Source organism: Neovison vison, chromosome 5 (genome assembly GCF_020171115.1).
Source record: "Neovison vison isolate M4711 chromosome 5, ASM_NN_V1, whole genome shotgun sequence".
Taxonomy (NCBI): domain Eukaryota; kingdom Metazoa; phylum Chordata; class Mammalia; order Carnivora; family Mustelidae; genus Neogale; species Neogale vison.
In genome coordinates, this window is record NC_058095.1 from 133,631,245 (window position 1) to 133,653,216 (window position 21,972).

At 41.5% G+C, this 21,972-nt stretch overlaps 1 protein-coding gene across 3 annotated transcripts in view; it reads right to left on the bottom strand.

Moving 5' to 3' along the window:
• KLF12 (Kruppel like factor 12) overlaps nucleotides 1-21,972 on the bottom strand; it is a 612,181-nt gene that overhangs the window by 49,256 nt on the left and 540,953 nt on the right. For all 3 annotated transcript variants that reach the window (XM_044249872.1, XM_044249871.1, XM_044249873.1), the window contains one exon: nucleotides 20,435-20,497. In XM_044249872.1, coding sequence (XP_044105807.1) covers nucleotides 20,435-20,497 — 63 coding nt within the window. The remainder of the gene's footprint in view (nucleotides 1-20,434; nucleotides 20,498-21,972) is intronic.

Genomic DNA, 21,972 nt, shown 5'->3' on the forward strand with positions numbered 1-21,972 from the left:
TTGTCCGATCAGTGCTATCTTCTATAAAATAGACTACTGTTTAAAGATCCTGAAAGCACCAGAGAATTCAGCTTTGCTTAAAGACTTACTATATGATTATGCAACAATTTCAATATTGTATTTAGAAATCAAGAGGAGGGAAAAGAAGTACCAGAAGGAATGTCTCCTCATTTGATTCAAGTTACATGGAAACTTACTTTGAAATGGCTTCTAAAAAACCTACCAAAGGATAGAGCGTGCGTATTACGTGGCTTGCAGAGATTTTACATGCGTCTGGAAAAAGCTGATCCTAGAAGCACATTTGAAAAATTGTTTTGGTAACAGCTTGCTTCAGAGCCACCAATAATTTCATAATAACCACCTTTTTAAAAAGCTCCTCTGCGACAATGAGAAAAAACCAAGGTGGTTTCTAAGAAAGTTGTGGTGTTCAAGAAAAGGAGAGAATTCATGACTAGAAAGTACATGGAGAGTTCTTCTAACTCACTAATTCCTTGAGGCAGAATTGTATATCAAGCATTGCAGAGAGAAAAATCAATCTACACCTTTAAAAAGGGTTTGAAAAGCCATTTCAAGAACCCTACTAACCTCTCTTGTTGATCTGGAAACTCTTCTTTCCGCCATCTACAGATACGCTTCCTTACTTCAAACAAACCCAAATACCAAGATCTAAGGCATCTCTGTACTGAAATAAAATAGACCTGGCTTGTCTGCTTTTAAATTCTCCTTCCAGAAATAATAATTCAGGTCTGACTTTGGGCAGCAGGGGCAAGGGTGATCCAGGGATAAATTTGGAATCAGAAGATCGAGAGATGCCAGCTCTGTTGCATGGAGGTTGCGTTGCCTAGCATGAATCCCTGAATCTCTGTTTTGGACCCTTCGTTTCATCCCTGACAAAATGGGATCAATACTACCTGATGTTAATGTCCCAAAGGTTGGTTGTGAATTTCCCAGGAGAGAATGGCTGAAATAGGATTTTAAAAGAATAGACAAATGGCCCTTCTGATAGGTATCTCTTCCAGGCAGGTTTTTATAGAACCTGTTTTGGCAAACCAGTGGGAGGAGTGGAGAATGGGCGTAAGGGGGCTGGGTGGTGGACACCTTAGAGCCTGGGTCCGCCCCACGGGAGTTGGTCTAGTACAGGGAGGGGTGGCGGCAGCACTGGTGAGCCACTCCAGAGCAGGGGACACAGGAAGAACGGCTGTGGGGCCGCAGGGGCGGGGGTGAATGTGTAGAAAAACAAGGTCAGAAAGGAAAGGAGAAGCCAAGTCCACCTTGGGCGAGCCTGACACCAGCAAGGTCACCACCTGCAAAATCTGTATTAGAAGATGAAGAAATAAAACTGCAGGGTGAGACACAGATGCAAATTACAAATACAGAATTAGATATGCATGCAGAGGTGAATGTGTGTGTGTCCCTCTACTTTAATATCTGAGCTTATTATTTTCTGAGTGTCGCCAGGTGAATTCACCTTCAATGAGGGCTCATTTTTCAGAAATGAAGAAATGCTGATACTCATGCATCCTGGTGTTAAATCCTGAGATGCCGGTGCCCCTAGAGGTACAGATCTTCTAGCCTTAGCCAGCTACATCCTCTGGACCAAGGCCTGCTAATATAATCAGTCATTTTTTATGAGAACCTACAAGAATAGCTGTTATTTATTGATTCGAATAAACAACTTATTCACGTATTCCTTATGAGAAGTTGCAGTTAATGCATCTGTATTCATTTTAAAAATATGGCTCCTTCCCATAAATCGTCTATAATGTGGGGTTATTTTTATGCATGTGCTCTTTGACCCCTGGAGACATAAGGGAATAGAGAATGCCTAGTGCAAATGCATATTCCCTTAAAGGATATTTTCTTGTAGGAAACAGGTGACTCTACTCCCACCCAGCTGTGAGTAAGGAATCACGAAGTTGTGAAACAACTCACCGTGAATGGGGCTCTGTCAACAGCTACAGAGTAGGCTCTGGTTTTCCTCCTCCAGTGTAGGAAATCATGTGACATGGAGGTCAACTGGAACAAGGGCTGAAGGATATATTCTAACCGATACAACTATAATCATGCATATTTACAAATATTAAATGCTATTATTATATCCCCAGTACATATCCAAAAAAAGATCATGTTAAACCCAGATTGTGACAACGACTGTTTTCATAGCTTGCGAAAGCATCGTGTGCAAGAATTACTATGTTTCACTAAGCCAAAGTACCAAGTGCAGAAATGAAAAAGAAAATGCTCCTTTTTTGACATTTGTTATCATGCCGTACATCATTTTTACCTCTCAAGGACAGTAATGTCCTACTAAGCAGGTAGCAGATGCTGTCTTTACCAGATAAAGGGTTGTTACTGGAGGCGCCTGGATGGCTCAGTGGGTTAAGCCTCTGCCTCCAGCTCAGGTCATGATCCCAGGGTCCTGGGATCAGCGGGGAGACTGCTTCCTCCTCTCTCTCTGCCTGGCTCTCTGCCTATTTGTGATCTATCTGTCAAATAAATACATAAAATCTTTTTTAAAAAATGTCATTACTGAATGTCTGATGCCTTCAGAAGGGGTCTCTAAGCCCAGGGAGAAAGAAGCATGGGAGCACCGATTCACAGTGGAGTAGCATCAGGTTGGTAACGATCCACAGGAATACTGCATCACCACAATTAGGTGTGTGTATGTGTACACTGGCAAACAATGATGGGATTCTACTAGTTCAGTGATTTTTCAATTTATATATATGGGAAACCATACGGAAGGGGCAAAAGCAATGGAGATCAGACACATTTCTTTAAAACTGATAAATGGGGCGCCTGAGTGGCTCAGTGGGTTAAGCCGCTGCCTTCGGCTCAGGTCATGATCTCAGCGTCCTGGGATTGAGTCCCGCATCAGGCTCTCTGCTCAGCGGGGAGCCTGCTTCCCTCTCTCTCTCTCTCTCTGCCTGCCTCTCCATCTACGTGTAATTTCTCTCTGTCAAATAAATAAATAAAATCTTAAAAAAAAATAAAATAAAACTGATAAATGAAGTTTAAAAATGTAAATAACTTGTACTCATGAATTCCATGACCTCGAACGATGTTAATGCTGAAGGCCTACACAGGAGGCAATACCTAAATGTTAAGTTGGTGAGGTACTGAAAACCCTACCTATGACAAAGAGGTGACATTCTCTTTACAAAAGGCCAACAGCACACAGCCGCAGCATACCTGCTAACTCATTCACGACTTTGAACTTTTCCTGTAAAGACAGAAGCTCCTCGAGGGTACCTTTATATTCCCAGTATTATACACAACTGAATCAATAACAATGAAAAATGCTAGGCCTTGGTGCAGAGTAGGTGCTCAAAACAGGTCAGACTTCCAAGGACAAATTATCTTAATATCTTAATAGAGCAAATTTTGGAAAACCTGTTAAAATATTCCAGAAAGCATTCTACAAGAATTTGAACACTTCAGTTTAAATGCATGTCCCATCCCTTCTAGTCTTCCTTCTTCAAACATTTCTTGAGTGCCCATTATGTATGGGCCGGGGTTTTTGCAAGGTACTGGGGACTTGGAGCCCAAAAGAGAAAGGCCGTGCACATGCATACACATGCACACTGAAGTGCTGTGATAGAAATACTTGATAGGGACCCGAAGAGGAAGCCATATGTCATCAGCAAAAAAGTGGGGGGTTAAGTTACGAACAAGGCTGTTTTCATTAAAGGACATTATACAAAAGGAGATGGAACTTTGAAGAACATCAACGTTTAAAAGGAGGCAAAGGAAGAGGAATGAAAAGAAGGGACACAGTAGAGGCATCAAGGTCAGTTTTATACATCATACTGGGGAATTCTGGTTCACCTACGTCTCAATCTTGTTATCTGTAAAAAGGTCAAACAAAACACTTTCTAGATATTAATGAGATAATTAACATTGGCTATATATAACTCTAGCCCTACATAAACTAGCTTTGCCGCCTCCTCAAACTAATAATAATCCGTATTTCTTGAGTCTGCGAAACACTGTCCTTTAGAGTTTTATACATATTAGCGCATTTATTCCTGACAAGAGCCATGGGACAGGGGTTAATAGCAAGCCTTACTTTGTAGGTTAGGAAATCGAGGCACAGAGATACTAATTTGCCGAGGGTTATAGAGGGAATATGTGGTCACTGAAATACGAAAACCAGCTGGCTGACTCCTTAATCTCTCTTCTGCTTCTCCTCATTTTAAAGGTTAAGGTAATAGTATGTTTTAGGACATCTCACAGCATGGTTATGAGGAATAAATGAACGGATAGGTATGCAACTGTGTGAAGCTGTAAGAAGCTCAGGAATATAAAATATCACAGAAAGATGGTTCTACCAAAGCACACTGTCCGTTTCCTGAGGAAATCAGGCTTCACTGTTTCCCTTTGGAGAGAAGTGTTAAAAATGAGGAGTTTGTGGAGAATCACTTTGGAGACCTCCCTCTACCACCAGAGGATGAATTATTTACCAGCAATATAACCAGGCATGCCTGGGAGCAAATTATTGATTTCAGTGCCCCTTTCTAATTCCGTAGCTGGTTCCCTCTGTTATGAGGTGGCACATAACCCACAGGAGGCAAAGTCAGACACAGATGATGTTTGGATGATTGTCCTTGAGGAAGTGGGTAATTAGGAGTTGGCATTTTAATAAAAATAATAGCTGACATATATGACCCTGCTCTGCCCATACCTTTAACCTGAATTAACACAATGAAGTTTCAATCTGCTGAGCTCTGGGAAAGAGATATTTTTGTTGCATTTTACCTCAGTGGAAAATGGTGGTGAGGATGATGATTCCCTCAAGCCAGAGAGCCAATAAATGTAGCAGACAGAATTTGAACTAGCATCCCCCTGATCCCAAAGCCACTGCTTTTTCCACTGAGTGCCCTGGACTTCTATTTTTTTTTTTTTTTTTTTTTTAATATTTATTCACCCCGGGTCAGTTTTAAAGGTCTTAAAAATTACTGGAGAACAGAAATCTACATTGAGTACCTCAGAGGCTCCACCTCCCTCTGTGGCCAATTACACCACAAGATTTGCTTTGATGGGCATTTCCTACAGAGTAAACAATCTTCCCTTATTTTCATCAGGAGGCACTTTTGGATGTGTGCTTTGGGACCCCAGGCCCATGGCTGCTATGATCATGGGGAGGTCCAGCTTTTCAGCTCTTTTAGAGAGAGAGACAATTTAACTTTTTCTACCGACAAGGATTGACATTTTTCCCAGCGCCACTTAAAATTCAGTACCTGTTGAGCCAAGTAACAGATTAAAGAGAAAAAGATATTTATTCTCTGTTCAGCTGAGAATGTCATATGCCTTAATCCCGTTAAACCACAGACCCCGCATTTAAATCTTGTTCCAAATCCTATTTCCAGAGTTGTGATGTTTGTGGATGCCTGTGTCTTTGAAGGCATGGTAATGAAAACTAGAAGATTGATATTCAAATCCATCAATATACACAAGAAACAAAAAAGCCATCGAATTAGCACACCCAAAGGACAAAGAATTAAAAAAAAAAAAATTACCCAGACAAAGCCCATCCAGGAGGTGACCCTTTTTTATTGGACTAATTACAAGGAAATATAAAAGGGCAAGCTTTTATTAATCAAGCTCTTTTCACTCAGCCATGAAGAACTGCTAGGCAGGAAGAAAGCAAAGAGACAGGGTGTTAATGCAAGCCTGATAATTAAATTCAGAATCGAGTGGATCAGAAGGAAGGGCATATATGGAAAAGTCAGGTGGAGGTAAGAAATGGAACCCTAATCCCTTATAATATCATATGGTTTGTGGAAACAAGAGAAAAGGAAAGCCATCAAATATACATTTTTAAAACATCATTAAGGAGGCTACATTTAAGACAAAAGTGAACAGTGAAAATAATACCACCAAGGCATTCTGTAACATCTTGCCTTCCAGGGCATAAAGAGCTTTCCTACATAATCTCTTCCATTTATTTTCATATCATTCTTGTGAAATGTATAGGCAAGAGCAGACATGAGGGACTCAATCTTGCCCCAGATCACATAATTAGAGAGTGACAGAACAGGTCCCAAATCTCTGAAATTCAGGTCGGCATTCTACCATTATCCTTCAAACATTTCGTCGAATGTCATAATTATAATCACAAACAGAGAAAGTGTAGAAATGATGTAACCAAGGTTTCAAGACGTTTCTAACATGAAAAAATTCTTGTTGCTCTCTGAATCTGAGTATTTCCCTTCGTTTTAAAATACTAAATAAGGGGGCGCCTGTCTCAGTGGGTTAAGCCTCTGCCTTCAGCTCAGGTCATGATCTCAGGGTTCTGGGATCGAGCCCTGCATCGGGCTCTCTGCTCAGCAGGGAGCCTGCTTCCTCCTCTCTCTCTGCCTGCCTGTCTGCCTACTTGTGATCTCTGTCTGTCAAGTAAATAAATAAAATCTTTAAAAAAATAAAATAAAATACTAAATAAGGAATGGGAAACGGCCATGAAAAAGGGAAGGGGGAATCCGCCAAAGTCCAGAGATCGAAGTTCTGATCTTAGCTTAAATTCACTGTGCAAACTAAGCCTCAACCTGGGCCTCGGTGTTCCCATCATCAAAATGAGGAGGTTGAAGGAGATGATTTATTTTGTGGATTGGTATATATGCTCCAGCCTGCCGTGCCACACCCTGAGCTGGCAGCCAGGAAATGATGGTCCTCACGATGGGAGAGGGGGTGCTCCTCCCTCTTGAGATGTCAAGGTTGGAAGATCCTCACACGCATACACACACGAAATGGTGACAATCTGGTTCACAGAGCGTTAGAGGATCGGACAGGAAGAGGCTGACAGACTGGGGGACTGGAGGGAAGACTGCACTGAGGAGAATTCTTAAGCTGAGCCTTTCAGAATTGGTTTTCTTGGTGAACAAGGTATTTTTGGAAAACACACATTCAGTGTGGCTGGAATGCAGGGTCCACAGAGGTGGGGAAACAGTCAGAGTCATCTTGCAAAACACTTCATGGGCTATGCTAAGGGCTTGGGACTTTGGAACAATGACAAGGTCCAGCGGAATTGTGAAGAGAAGAGCAACAACCTTTCCGTTTATAGACATCATTGCAAGCATGACAAAGACTGCATATGGGCACGGCAGAAGGAATCTGAATCCAAAGGGACCGGTTAGGCATGCGGATTAGTATTTTGGGCAAGAGATGATAAGCCAGTGTGAGGATGAAGAGCCCACATTGCCAAGAAATATTTAGAAGGAGGAATGCTAGTTTGGGTAATTGAATGGATGCTGGTTCTGACCGAGTGGGAGTGACTATGAGGCTTCTGGCGTGGACGGGAAATAGGCAGAAAACTGGGCTTGGAGAATATGAACAAACACATTCTTTTCCAGTGCTGGTCTGGAAAAGTCAGGGTACCTGGTGTTTTGCAAAAAAGATGCCTTCATGTATTAAGTAAGATCTGTTTATTTAGCTGGGGTCAGATGCCTCACCAAGAAGCTCCGGACTGGATACTGGGGCAGGTGGCCTTTTATGAGGGGCGGCTGACAGGATGAAAGGTGGGGCAAACATATGGACTAGAACGTAACCCAGGCGCCCACCCCTAACGGGCTGCCTTAGATGCAATTCCACAGCTTCGGTCTGACTGACCCGGGGCTATCTGTAGCTCAAGCTCTCTTTGTAGAATATCAACTGGTTGATATTCTACAAAAATTTTTAACTTCAGATTTTCTTCACCTCAAAACCTCTGCTGTCCCTCATCATCAAATACAGACACACACCCCCCCTCAGGAAATAGCATTCCTATGCCAATAGTGCCCACATCTATACCTACAGACTTGCTTTCTTCTTCAAGCTCTTGGCAACAAAAAGCTCAGACAAACCCTGGGTGTCATCTCTGATTTTCTCTTTCCCTCGTTTCCTTCTGTAAGCAATAAGCTGTTGACACCGCCTTCAAAACATAACCTAACTTGATCTCTCTCTCCCCCCACTGATACCACTCCAAACCACCATCATTTCTCCTCAACCACTCACTGCCCCAGCTTCCTTTCCTCATTCCCCTGCTTCTACTCTTGGAATTCTTTCTCCACCGAGCAGCCAGAGTGGGTCTTGAAAAGAGGGATCTGATCATTTCGTTAACTCCCATGGCTCTCGTGCCCCTCAGACTGACTGGAGATAGTGTGCTTCTGTCCTGGCCAACCTCTCGGAGCTTATCTTAGACCCACCCCTCACTCACTTTTTTATGTCCCTTGAATGTTCCAAATTCAATCCCACCCCGGGGCCTTTGTTTCTAGCACCTGGAATAATTTCCCCCAGATCCTCATGCAGCTGGCTCCTTCTCACCCAGCTCCCAGCTTCCGTGTCACCTCCCCTCAAAGGCATTCCAGTCATCTCCACACATATCCCTGTTGCATGTTCAGCAGCGTCCTCATCACTGCCAGACACCTGCTGGCTGTCCATCTCCCTCTGCTGCATGCTAAGCTCCAGGAAGGCAGAGGCCCTGCCTTGTCTTTTCAAATACAACATCCCCAGAGTGGAGGCCAAGTGGCTGCCGTAATTTTATGGAGGGAAGGAACAAACAAATGAATGAAAATATTCTGGCAAAATGACGCTACTGAATTAAAAAAAATAATAATAATTTCTGGCAATTTCAGAAATGTCCAGGTATGTAAAAGTGATACGGAGAGTAAATGCTTAAATTGCAGCTTAAAAATGCTTAAAAGTGGATACAGGCTAAGAGAAAGGCAAAGACAGCAAGGCCCACCAGGGAGCTAAGCAGGGAACAGACTCTGCTAACGTGTGCTGAGGCGGCAAGAGGATTTAAAATAAACAGGGAGCACGCTGATTGCTATCTTCATTTTCTAAAAGGTATTGCCAGTATGTTCGGGTATTTTCTGGAAGCCCTTTTCCCCCTGAACACCATCATCATCACAATCATCAACCACGTTCAATCAAGTTTCCCATTCAGGAGAAGAGAGAGGAGCAGACAAGGAAATTCACACACATATTCTCTTCCTATTTTTGCACCTTCCGCGGTCAGGTTCTGTGTTTCTTCAGTACTGCAGGAGGGACTCTTTCACACAGCTGACGGACGCTGTGCGTAGTGCCCCCTGGGGTTGTGCACTAGGCAGTCCTGAAAAGAGGGACTCACAAGCTCAGTGTGGCAGCACATTCCGGCTATCGAGGCTTCTTTAGGAGGGAAGCTTTTCTATTAAACATGTCCTCATGGCATAATTTTTTTAAATGTCAGGGCTATGTACACAGTCAGTTCCTAAGAACCAAAATGAAAATGAGCCAAACTGCCTATTACTGAAACTGGTGCGGTGCAGGATTAGGTTTTAGCTTGACTTAGGGAGTCAAGCTTAGGGAGAATATGAACTATAAGAAAAGGCTCCCTGCTTCTGGATGATGTCCCCAAAACTTTCTGCTCTCATCTCAAAGGTTCCTCTCCTCATTGCACTTTCCTGACAGACAGGAGAGCCTCAGCCACACGATTCAGTGAGAAGGTAGCCTTCCAGGAACTCCTGGTGTAACACTGGAGATAGTGTGGATTATGGGGGAAACACATTCTCTGTTAGGCTGGGTAATAATGACTCCTTCAAATAACTGAGATTGTATTGTACAGGAGGAAGATTTCTGATGACCTCACGTAGATTTTATGACGGAAAAAAAGGTTATCATCTGCCGAAGTAGAAAAACCTACTAGGGTCAGCAATACTTCATAGGAAACATTGGCGCTCTACCAAGAGGGAAGGGGACAGAAGAGTCTAGTCTAGAGACTGAACCAACTGGTGGCGTTTCGGTTTTATACTATTACATTAATACCTACTCTCCAGATTCTTCTCCCAGTTTTCAGTGGTCTCAGAATTTACCAACTTCTACCTCTAGGTGGCAGCAATCTCCTTCTGTTCTCAACAGGGTCGCCTTTGGCCTTTGTTTCCTGCCTCCAACTCCTAATTCCACACTTCCTTCGCTTTCCCAAATAAATACTTCACAGCCTGTAAACTTTGGGGAAGATTACTGTAAGCTACTTTCACTGTAAGAAATCAGTCCGTTCTTGCAGCTAAGCTACAGGGTTCTTCAAAGAGTACAAAATAATTCAGGTCTCAAGTGAAAAATAATAAAAAGCTATTTTCTTTCACCATACCTATCAACAGCAAACTCTAAGGAAAGCCATGTTTTTTCTTTAGAGTCTTCTGAGAAAAAAAGGCCAAGAACAGAGGAATGGGAAAATTGATGGAATTGGAGATATTTCAATTTTACAATAATGTTAATTTAATTTTATGGGTGATTTTAAATCACTGTTTTTCAAAAGGATGTAATTTGACATGTCCCTTTATGAAGGCAGTCCAAACATACTGCGGGATGAGGAGAAAAGATTTAATGACCATACAAAACCGGTGACATACAGAGAGCTACCCTTCTGTTTATTTGGCCTTCACAGAAACTGGAGTAAACTGGTTCCATCTATATCCTACAAAGCTATGACTTCTGCTGAGGCGTTAACATGTGCTCTTTCTGGAGCACAGATTTACCTCACATACTGAACCACAGGCCTACCCACAGATACTCACCTGTTCCGGGTTCTCAATTGTTAGGTTAAGAAGGACTCAAGAGAGCTGAAGTCAACTATAGCTTCATCTGAAGCTGTTAACAAATGCTGGCTGCGTCAGAGAACCAACCATTTAGGAGGTAGTAAAGATTCCTTTTATGAAAAGCTGACATATGGTTGTGGGCTAATTTCTAGAGCTTAGGAAATATTTTCATTCAAGGTGATACTAAGAAGAGTATTGTCTCTTTTGCACTCTTCCCAAGACCTAATTTGAATAGTTTGGGTCAGACACCATTTATTCATTCATTTAATAGAAATACTGATATGTGAGAAGCATAGACTAATTTAGTGTAAATGACAAATTTATACCAGAACCCAAGCTTGTTGGCTCAAGCTTTTGTTGTTTCATAGGAGGTTCCTCTGCTCTATTTTATGTATCTTATCACAATAACCATGTGTGTTCGGTTTTAAAGGCGACGTCTTTAAATATGTGATTCAAAGCAGGATTTCTGATCGCTTCTCAGCCTTTTGGCTAAGATCAAGTGCAAAGTAGGATTTCTGAGGAAATGGATGTTTTGTTTCCCTTCAAAGTTTTAAGAGAAAATGGAGATTATTTTGTTTTGTTTTAGAGATTTTCTTTATTTTTTTAAAGAGAGAGAATGAGTGCGCAGGTGTGTGTGCACAAGTTGGGGGGAGGGGCAGCGGAAGCAGCAGACTCCCCACTGAGCAGGGAGCTCCATGTGGAACTTGATCCTTGGGCTCTGGGATCATGATCTGACCCAAAGGCAGACGCCTGACCGGCTGAGCCACCCAGGCGCCCTGGAGTCTATTTGACTAAACATTGTTCTTATGATTTGGCCACTCAGTAATTGCAAAGAAGACCTGAGACAAGCCACTTATTTTAGTGACTAATTGCAGATTATCTTCATCCAAACTATAAGAAAAGGTAAGTTCCAAGTAATGACATTAAAGTTCATGAACTACCTTTTCATGGCAGTTCAGAATCGTAGGCTGAGTCTGTGCTGCTAGTTTATGAAGCATAGTCTCCCCGTGACGGTGTACGACCAGCCCCGCCTCCTCCTTTGGGAAACTCCTCATTACATGTGGTCTTAATGGGACTGTAGACCAAGGCACCTTCCTACCTCCCAGCCTGGGCACCTGGGGCAGGCTAGGGCCCATCAGACTCTGCCTCACTCTATTATGGTTTTGAGAGGGGATGTCAAGGAGCTAGAGCTGAGTCACTGGAGGCCTGCACCTGCTTTATCCGATCCCGCTCCAGGACCCTAGGTGCTGTCCTGCTTTTCACACTTCCTGAGTCCCAGTTCCACTGTTTTCCCTTTGACTTCGTAACCCACCTCCTGTCCTTTTCTACAAATTTACCTTTTGCTCAAGCTGGCCAGACTCAGTCACTTTCCATTACTTCTGACAAAGAAACTTGCCTGATAAAGGAGACTAGACTGAGTGAAAATTCAAACAGAGCAATGGCTACAAGTAGAGAGTGGGTTTCAGCAGGGTTTGCAGCCCTCCAGCTACTTATTACTTTTTTTTTTTTTAAGATATTCCTTCCTTCCTTCCTTTCTTCCTTCCTTCCTCCCTCTCTTCCTTTATTAAGAGCGCATGAGTTGGGGGTGGGGTGGAGAGGGAGAGAATCCCAAGCAGACACCCTGCTGAGCATGGAGGCCATTGGTGGGGCTCGATCTCATGACCCTGAGATTGTGACCTGGGCCGAAATCAAGAGGTGCTGAAATCAAGACTCCCACACTTAATGGACTGAGCCACCCAGAACCACCCCAACCCCTCCCCAACGACTTCTTAACAATAGGCTTCATGGAGTACATGTGACTCAAACTGGTATGCTATTGGTAGACAGTTTTTGGATAAAGATATCACATACTATCTTATTGCCCTTTTAGAACTGATTAGAAGAAATACAATAATTATGAGGATACTGAGCCTACCTTAGGTAACCTAGTGCTGTACTAAGAAACGTAATAAATAGCTAATTTTAAGAAAATTACTAGGAAACGTTATGAAAACCTAGTGGTCAGCTGAGAAAAATCATAGTAAGGTGAGAATATATCGAACCTGCCAGTTCACTGTCCACATACAGACAGAGAAGTCTCCGTGACTAGAAAGATGACATTGCAAACATGACTGATAAATGAAGATCAAGATAGTACTGACACATCCAGCATTCTCACATGGAAGTCCCCTTAAGATTTATTATCCTGAGCAGTATTCCCAACTTATTCAAGAATACATTACGATTTTTGATTGGGTCCCCATATTAGTCATTACATCTTTCAAATATGTATTTAGAAGACAACCATGATTAGCCAATTTTTCATTCCAAATATATTCACTGAAAAGTACTATGAAAGACTAAAAGAGAACGTGGCTCTTCTAGATGGCTTGTACTGGTACTTTCAGAGACACATATTTTTTTCATACAAGGAAACAGTTTCATTCGTGTTATTCATTAATGACTTCTACATACTCTTGTTCTTCACGTGTCCTAACAACACAACAATTACTTTCAAGTCCTACACCTGAACAGGTTTAACTGGGAGGGGAACGTGACAGAGTAATGTACACTGCACAATTTAAACCTCTATAAAAACTATGGTTTAAGTAGCTTCCCCCAACAGAACTCAGGATTCCAGACTGTGTAATTTTAAATATTCGTAACCAACCTAAAAAAAATAACAATTACGTGAAAAATGTTATAAAGCCCTGGATTACAAACAACTCATTTTTTTATTTCTCTTTTGCTTACTTTGGATTTAGTTTGCTCTTCTTTTTCTGGTTTCCTAACAAGGAACCTTATTGAGTTCCTAACATGGATTACTTACTGGAGATCTTTCTTATTTTCTAATAAATATATTTGATACTGTTAAGTCTCCTTCTAAGCACTTCTCTTGATGCATTTCACAAATTTTGTTAAGTTGGTTCGCATTGTCATTGATGTCCGAATTTCTCTTCAACTTTCTTCTGTGACCCTGTGTGCTATCTACAAGTGTGTTGTTCAGTCTCCATGAATTTTTGGATTTTCCAAAGAAGTCCTTTTGATTACTAAACTAGTATTTCTCGGTCATGCTAAAATTAGTTAATAAGGGGTACCTGGCTGGCTTAGTTGGTAGAGCATGTGACTCACGATCTTGGAGTTTTGAGTTCAAGTCCCACACTAGGGAGTAGAGATTACTTAAATTTAAAAAAAAGAATCTTTAAAAAAATTAAAAATAAAATTAGTTAATAAAACAGAGATGTTTTATTACATAATAGCACCACACCTCACTACAGTGGGGGAAAGATCCCAGGAATCAACAAAGAATAGATGACACACACTGTTTGTTCTTCTCTAGGGTTTTCAGAAAGACACGAATGTGCTTCTGTGTCACATGTTGGTAAAAACAAAACACTCTTGGGTGCCTGGGTGGCTCAGAGGGTTAACCCTCTGCCTGGTTTTGGTCCCAGAGTCCTGGGATCAGTCCACACATCGGGCTCTCTGCTCAGCAGGGAGTCTGCTTCTCCTCTCTCTCTGCCTGTTGCTCTGCCTACTTGTGCTCCCTCTCCCTCTCTCTGTCAAATAAATAAAATATTTAGGAAAAAAACAAAAACAAAAACAAAACATTCTTGGACTTTTAATAGAAAAATGTCTCCTAAGTGGTGACCTTTATGGCTCAGCATGATTTATAGACCTAATTCTTCTACAATTAAGGAAATAATTGCAGAAAATAACTTTCTTTAAACCACCCCCGCCCCAATCATCTCTATTGTGACAGAAACAATACTAGAGACAAAAATCAGCTGATACTGACAGGAATGTGAAACACTTTCATCATGAGGTTTCTTGCTGCTATTTTAGGTAATGGAGAATTCAGGAAAATGAGACCAAAGGTCTTTAATAAGGTCAATGGGAAAGATGGTATACAAGTTTCAAGTGCATATAACTGTCACCAAGCTAGGAGGAGGTGGTGGAAGTAATTAAAGAATTTCATAGCTGAAACTGGATTATAACATAGCAAAAGATGTGAATTTGGAGGGAATTAAAATGTAGCAACACCCTACAGGCACTTCTTCTCATTGTAATTCAGTATGAATACAGAGAACTTGCAAACTGATTCACGAGTACATGAACTACGGCCCACTTTCCGAATCTGTTCTCAAACACCGGAGAGAGCGTGCCACCAAACGAAATCCAAAGGTACCTGCGGTTACTTATTTGCCAATAAGTATGGATTAAAAAAACTCACAAGGTCAGGCAGGCCCTTCTGGGAACTAAAATTAACACATATTAATGTCCATACATATTATCGTAATTTTTGCCCTGTAAGTCAAGCAGCAAAGCGGTGGAATGCTCTGGTAATTAAAATAATATAATCAATATTATCTATAAATAATGAGCATGCAAGGATCCCTAAGATGCTGAGGAAGCTCTCTGGGAAGGAGTAACTGCCGCATGGCGGAGTTGGCAGCAATGTCTTCCGTCGGGCCTCTCCTCGGTCTCCCTTTGCTCCTGGAGTCATACTAGTGTTGTGGGAATTTCCCAGACAGAAACCTTCTGCTTAACTGGTAATGAATTAAGTGCCTTCCTCATTTAATCACTGGCCATTCTCTTGCTCCACCCATTGGCAGCACCTGCTGCCCACAGAAAGACACCGGGACAGGACTGCAGAGCCCCGGGTTTATGCCCACGTCTGCCATTGTCACCGCGCTGTCTTTGGGCCTCCAATTCCACATGTGGAAAGTGAGACGCTGAACTAAACCTGATGATGCTTACATTTCCCTCAGCTCTGAAACATCTTCCTACATTTGGAAATGCTCTATCCCTCCCTAAAGGACCAGTTCTGCCTCGGCTTTCAGAGAGGTTTCGGATACCGACAACTTCAGTGCTTTCCTCTATTAAGGCAAAAGGTTTAAACAAGAAGTGTTCTTATTTTTATGACAAAGATATAGTTATACCCGGAGAAAGATTCTGTGAGAATCACAGCTAACACCGGCAACCGCATGCGTTTAAATATCTGCGTTCACCGCAGCACTCTACAGCCGACAATAAAACATCACAGTGCAAGAAGGTTCCTCCTGCTTGCCACAAAAATTCGTGACACAGAACTTTGTCATGTCCAAATGTGAAATGTGATTCACATTCGGAATGTGTCACAATTTGCACAGTCACACTATTAAAACTGGAGCTTCCTGATGTATACAGCGACATAACATCTCGGGCATGTTGGTAAGAAATAAACCGTAACGGAGACGGGCAGCCGCAGCATCCAACTGGTTGGGACAAATTACATCTATCTGACTGCTGATGATTCCTGTTAATAATACTGTATTTTCTATGTCATTATATAAATAGCCCATAAAATCTCTATTACGTCATGTCTACTACCACTCTTCTGTAAGAGCCCTAGATGGACGTTTGGGGCTTAGCATAACCATCATGAGGACGATCACTCAAAAATGATAGCTACCCACCTCCTCTAAATCTTCGGGAATGGAGCAGGGGAGGGGGTGAAGCGAAGAGGAGAGAAGAAAGGGTGAAAAGCTAAAACTGAGCATGTACTGAGGTGTAGGTCTTCGGAATACTCTCACTGATCCTGGAAATTTCTGGAGCCTGAAATCGACTTCAGTTCAGAGATATTTCCCACCTGCGCATACACACTACACACAGGTTCCAGATCTCTACTACATGTTTGGGCATAAAACAACCAAAAGATGACAGTGGAAACAGCCATTCTCTGTGGGATTGATATCGGAATAGAACAACTTCACGCAGAAAGATCTGTGAAGAACAAAAGTCGATCTGCACATTCAATTCTAATAAAACTTGCCCCATTTCCCCTTAATGGAGCAAACCAGCACCCCCCACCCCCACTGGCATTATTACATGCAAGAAAGAATGGTAAATGTTCTAAAAAAGGTTTTGATAGTTATCAGGATAAAGGAAGGTATGATTACCTCCGCTTAGGGTCAGTGGTGAAGGGAAGAGACAGATGTGCCCATGAAAGAGAGAATGGAATTCACATGCTGAGCCTCTAAGGCTTCATCAATCCTCAGATCGACAAATATTACTCTAGTGGGGTGGCAGGAGGGGAGAGCCATTCTGAGGGACAGAGTTTATGTCCGGTTGGATTGCTACCTTTGATTAACTGACTATTAAATGAGTTGTACAATGATCTCGTGTTCTTTACTGAGGGGCTAACATATCCACCATGAAGTTCTTTTTTTTTTTTCTTTTTTAAAAGATTTCATTTATTTATTTGATAGATGGAGATCACAAGTAGGCAGAGAAGCAGGCAGAGAGAGAGGAGGAAGCAGGCTCCCTGCTGAGCAGAGAGCCCAACGTGGGGCTCGATCCCAGGACCCTGGAATCATGACCTGAGCCGAAGGCAGAGACTTTAATCAACTGAGCCACCCAGGCGCCCCAACACCATGAAGTTCTTATTGACATTCTTTAATCCCTGGAAGTCAGCAGAGAGTTACAGCAAACCTGCCTCCATCCGAATTTCTATCCCTCACATCCTGGAGCTTTCACCTCGTCCCTGGATAGGGATATTCGTTACCAGATTTTCTTTCCATTCAAGCAGGTGTGTTCGCCTTGAACAGACATTCTTTTCTACACGTCACTTCAGTTCTAGAGAGAAGAGATGCTGCCACAGGAAGGAGGCCAGTGGCTGTGCCTTCCATATTAACATCATGCAGAGGAAAACACTACTTAAAATTTTAAACCACCTTTACTCAATAATAAACACTGGTTTTATAGATCAACCAGACACTGACATTTACAACCTACCAATTGTCATGCGCTTCCTAGCATAACTTAAAAGTTCAAAGCTTTTCATGTTTTAGTGAAGCTTAATTGCTCTTGTGATGAACGGTATTTTTTAACTGATTGGAGCATTTGCTAACCCAACTTTACAACACACAGACGGTGTCTGTAGATCTACCTCAAGCCAGGGCCACGCCGGTGTTGGATTTACCTTATAATTCTATAAATTATCCCAAACTTCTCTTTGGGGAAGATCAACAGTCACTTCCCCTTTATCTCTATTGCTAGCCTGAGTATTTAAAGTTTCTGAATTTCCAGAGCCAATCTTTCACAAAGAAATAGCAAGTGTTTATCACTTAACTGGATGTAGATGCTGGGTGAGTCACTGGCTTCCTCCTAGCCAGCTGATTTCTTTCCATGTACCAGCTTCATAGCATTTACTTCAAGAAATTTCGAGATGGTACATAGAATAGGAATCTTAACTAATTCATGACCAAATAAAGCACGTGTTTTAAATCCATATATGTTCCTACTAGACTTAATTTAGAAATGTCACCGGTCCTTGTATATGAGTTTCAATAGATAATGGAAACAGTAACTCAATGCTCTGCTTTTCCTACTAATTCTGGGTCTTTGCTCAGAAAGCTTCTCTGGGACAGATTTTCTTAAAGTTCTTTTCCTTTATACTTGTTCTCTTTCGCACTATCTACTCTCAAACTGGTCTTAAATAAAATTGGTAACATTTCCCTCTGATATAAGTATACCTTCTTAGTGCCTTACCTATATTTTATTACATATTATATGTTGTTTATATGATATGATACTGTGTGTTACATACGCATAACATGGTATCTGTCTCTCTCTCTCTCACACACACACACACACACACGCACACCCCTCCCTCACCTACAAGAGAGCGAACCTCTTGAGGGCAGAAACCATGTTTTAATTTATCTTTCCAATCTAGTGCTTTTCACAGGGCCAGAGACTGTAAATAAATGTTGCTGAATAAATAAAAATTGAACTTTCTCAAAACTAAAAAACAAAAATCCTTTTTGTTTTTTATGGATACTTCTCTGGAGATAAAAGTGGTTTCAACTTACCAACCAAATAACGTGCTATGAATTATGTAGGAACAAGCTACCATTACTCCAATACTTCAGGAAGGAAGAGTGAAGGAAAAGATATTTGTTATTTATTCAGGGATCCACACTGGCCACTGAGAAGTGGGTTGTTAGAAGGTGGATATGCTAACTGGCAACATCGTACTCTGTTCATTAGCTGACGTCGCTCACTTGAGCATCTCATATTCTCTGTATGTTCTAAAGTTTCTTCGGTACAGTATGCCTTGTACTGAGAAAGAATATCAATTGGTGCAGTCAAGAAAGGAGTTGCTTCTCCCTTTCCTTTTGTGTGATGGGCGTCAGCATTATTCTCTTAGCTTTTCAGGTGTGATGGGGACAATATGTTTTAGTGACTGTGAGAAACCATGAAGGATGCCACTGCTTTTAGACAGTGTAGGAGCAAATGGCTATATTCTCTGTGCTCCATTTCCCCCTCTGTGAAAAAGAAAAGCATAATATTTAACAACATCACCAAGCTATTGTGAGGGTTAATTAGATTTAATGGGGGAAGGGAGGTGAGCTGATTACGCACTATTCAAATTCAAAGAGTCATTATTTTGTGTCTAAAAATAATCCTGATTTAGGAATAAAATTAATTTGGAAGCTCAATCTTTGGTAATCATCTTCCCACACTTAAAAAAGAAAAAGCCATAGTTTTTAATCAAAAACCCATTCTAAGCACAATCCAATGAAGTACAAATGGAGATCTGTGAATTTCCATTCACTTTCCAAGTAATGCAGTGCACGGTTCACGTTTTTCTTTTTCTTTTCTTTCCTTTCTTTCCTTTTTCTTTTCCTTTTTTTTTTTGAAGATATGTGTGGAAAGGTTAATTTTTTGGCATGGGATAATATAAACAAATAAGGTACGTTACTTTTTTTGTTTGCTTCACACGAACATTTGTGAAACAGTTCAAACCACTTCTTCAAAGAATGAGTTGTCCATGTTTTTGTGACTGTAATAATTTTTCATGTCATTTTTGGTAAATTCCATTTATTTACTTATTTATTTTCAAGAACTAGTCAGTCAAGTATCTTTGACCCATGTCCCAATCCCTGGACCTCATGAATGCTACCTTCCATGGCAAGGTGCATTTTGCAGATATGATTAAGGATCTTGAGATAGGGAAATCATTCAGGCTAACTAATGGTGGGCCTGAGATGCGATCCCAAGTGTCTTGGTAAAAGGAAGGCAGAAAGAGACCTGACCACAAAGGAAGGAGACAATGTGGTATCAGAAGCAGAGGGAGATAGGCATGTGATGTGGGGCCATAAGCCAAGGACTGAGAATGGCCTCTGTAAGACAGAAAATGGTCAGGAATGGATTCTCCCCTTAAACCTTCAAAAGGAATCAACCCAGCCGACACCTTGATTAAGCCCCAATAAGACACTTTTTGGATTCTGACCTCCAAAACTTTAGAAGAATAAATGTGTGTTGTTTTAAGCCAAAAGAAAAAAGAAAGAAAGAGAGAAAGAAGAAAGGAAAACAAAAGGTCTTCATATGCCCTAACTTAAGAAAGAAAGAAAGAAAACAAAGAGAGAGAGACAGAGAAAGAGATAAGGAAAGAAGGAAAATTCCTAGATATTTGCGGCTAAGATAAGAAAAAAATCATCTAAATAATAATCATCAAAATTTATAATAGATCAATTTACTATAAAAATCTTTACAAGAAGTGGAAGTTGGCATCTGAGAAAAATTTCTGTTGTTGCCTAAATCTCACTAAAAACTTATAAAAGCTTCAAAAAAAAAACATTCTTTAAAAATAATGTAACAGTGGATAATCCTGGAAAATATGTTATATCTGTTAGGGGAAAAATGTTGCCTCAGTTTTTGGTGAGTGAAGGTCTTTGGCTGAGAAGGAACTTTATTGCTTCCATTTAGAACTTTCCAAAGGAAAGGGAGACTATGTAATTTGGTTAGTTGAAGTGTACTCTCTACAGAGAAGCAGAAATAATTCTCTCTTGTTTTAACATTACCCAATTAAAATTTCCTGTAAGACTTACAAATTTTTATAACTTAGACGGTATACTCACCAAGCAAACTTCTGATTATTCATTCGATTTCCCCGGACCCTTGATACTGGGGACGGATGTACCCTATAGGTAGATGAGAATAATCCAGTCATTAAAAAAAGCACATTCCCGACTACAAATGAACAAATTAAAAAACAGAGAAAAAAGAGCTTGTTTATAAACGATCTCTTGTAGGTATGCTTAATATAGAAAGCCCCAGAACCTAATCACCTCATAGTAAATGAACACAGTTAAATTCCTATGCATGTAAACCTGCAGTCTCTCTCCTTCTGTACCACATTTATTATTTATTTATTTAAAGATTTTATTTATTTATTTATTTTTTTAAAAGATTTTATTTATTTATTTGACAGAGATCACAAGTAGGCAGAGAAGCAGGCAGAGGGAGAGGAGGAAGCAGGCTCCCTGCTGAGCAGAGAGTCCGATGCGGGGCTCGATCCCAGGACCCTGGGATCATGACCTGAGCCGAAGACAGAGGCTTTAACCCACTGAGCCACCCAGGCGCCCCTAAAGATTTTATTTATTTGACAGAGAGAGACAGAGAGAGTGAGAGAACACAAACAAGGGGAGTGGGAGAGGGAGAAGCAGGCTTCCGGAGGAGCAGGGAGCCTGATGCAGGGCTCTGTCCCAAGACCCTGGGACCATAACATGAGCAGAAGGCAGAGGCTTAAGGACCAAGCCACCCAGGCATCCTCCTTTTGTACCACTTTTAACGTAACAATGGCTTGTCATAATGTTCACAGTGAAAAGCCCCAAGAGCCCCACCCCCAGTTTTAATCAAATGACAGATTCATTCAGTCCAACACAAAGTTCCTGCCTAGCTAATCCTTGCAAGGTGCAGAAGTAGGTAAAAGTCATGTAAGGTGAGGTGTTTGCCTAGGATGAGGGTGAGCCCCTTCTACCGCCCCTTCCCACCAGGGATACAAAGAGACAGCAAGCAAACCCTCCCTGAGTCAACGGCTGGATTACAAACCCTAAAAAAGTGAGCTAATGAAAAGAGCTCAGGATATGCTACCCCAGAATATGATACTTTGGCCTCAGGATTATTTTGAGTTGCAAACAAGTAAGAAACAGCAGGCAAAGGAGGAGCTCTCGACTTTCCCTTTATAGGCCAGAAAACCAGGACATGAACTTCCCGTTTGTAAAGCAAATTTTCCTTTTGAAAGACTCTGCATATAGACACCCCCCCCCCAGCCATTGATTAACTAACTGCTTCTTGGCTTTTCTGTAATCGTTTGGCTTCGCCCTTCCCCAGTTAGACCCTTCCCCCAGTTAATTGTTTAACCGCTCTCTTGCCTTTCTGTAACCGCTTGGCTTTTAGGGGGTGATACTGGTCTCCTGTTTAAACAGGATACCTTATGTGCATAGTCATGTAGGCAAGGGGGGGTCGCCTAAGTATGTGGACCTAGTCACGTAGGCAGGATGTTTCTCTGCTAAGTAATAAGGTCCACTCCCCCTCCTCACTCCCCCTCCCCACCTTTCTCTTCGCGCGCCGGGGTCCTTCAAAGCCAATCTACAAACACCGAGTATGCCTTACA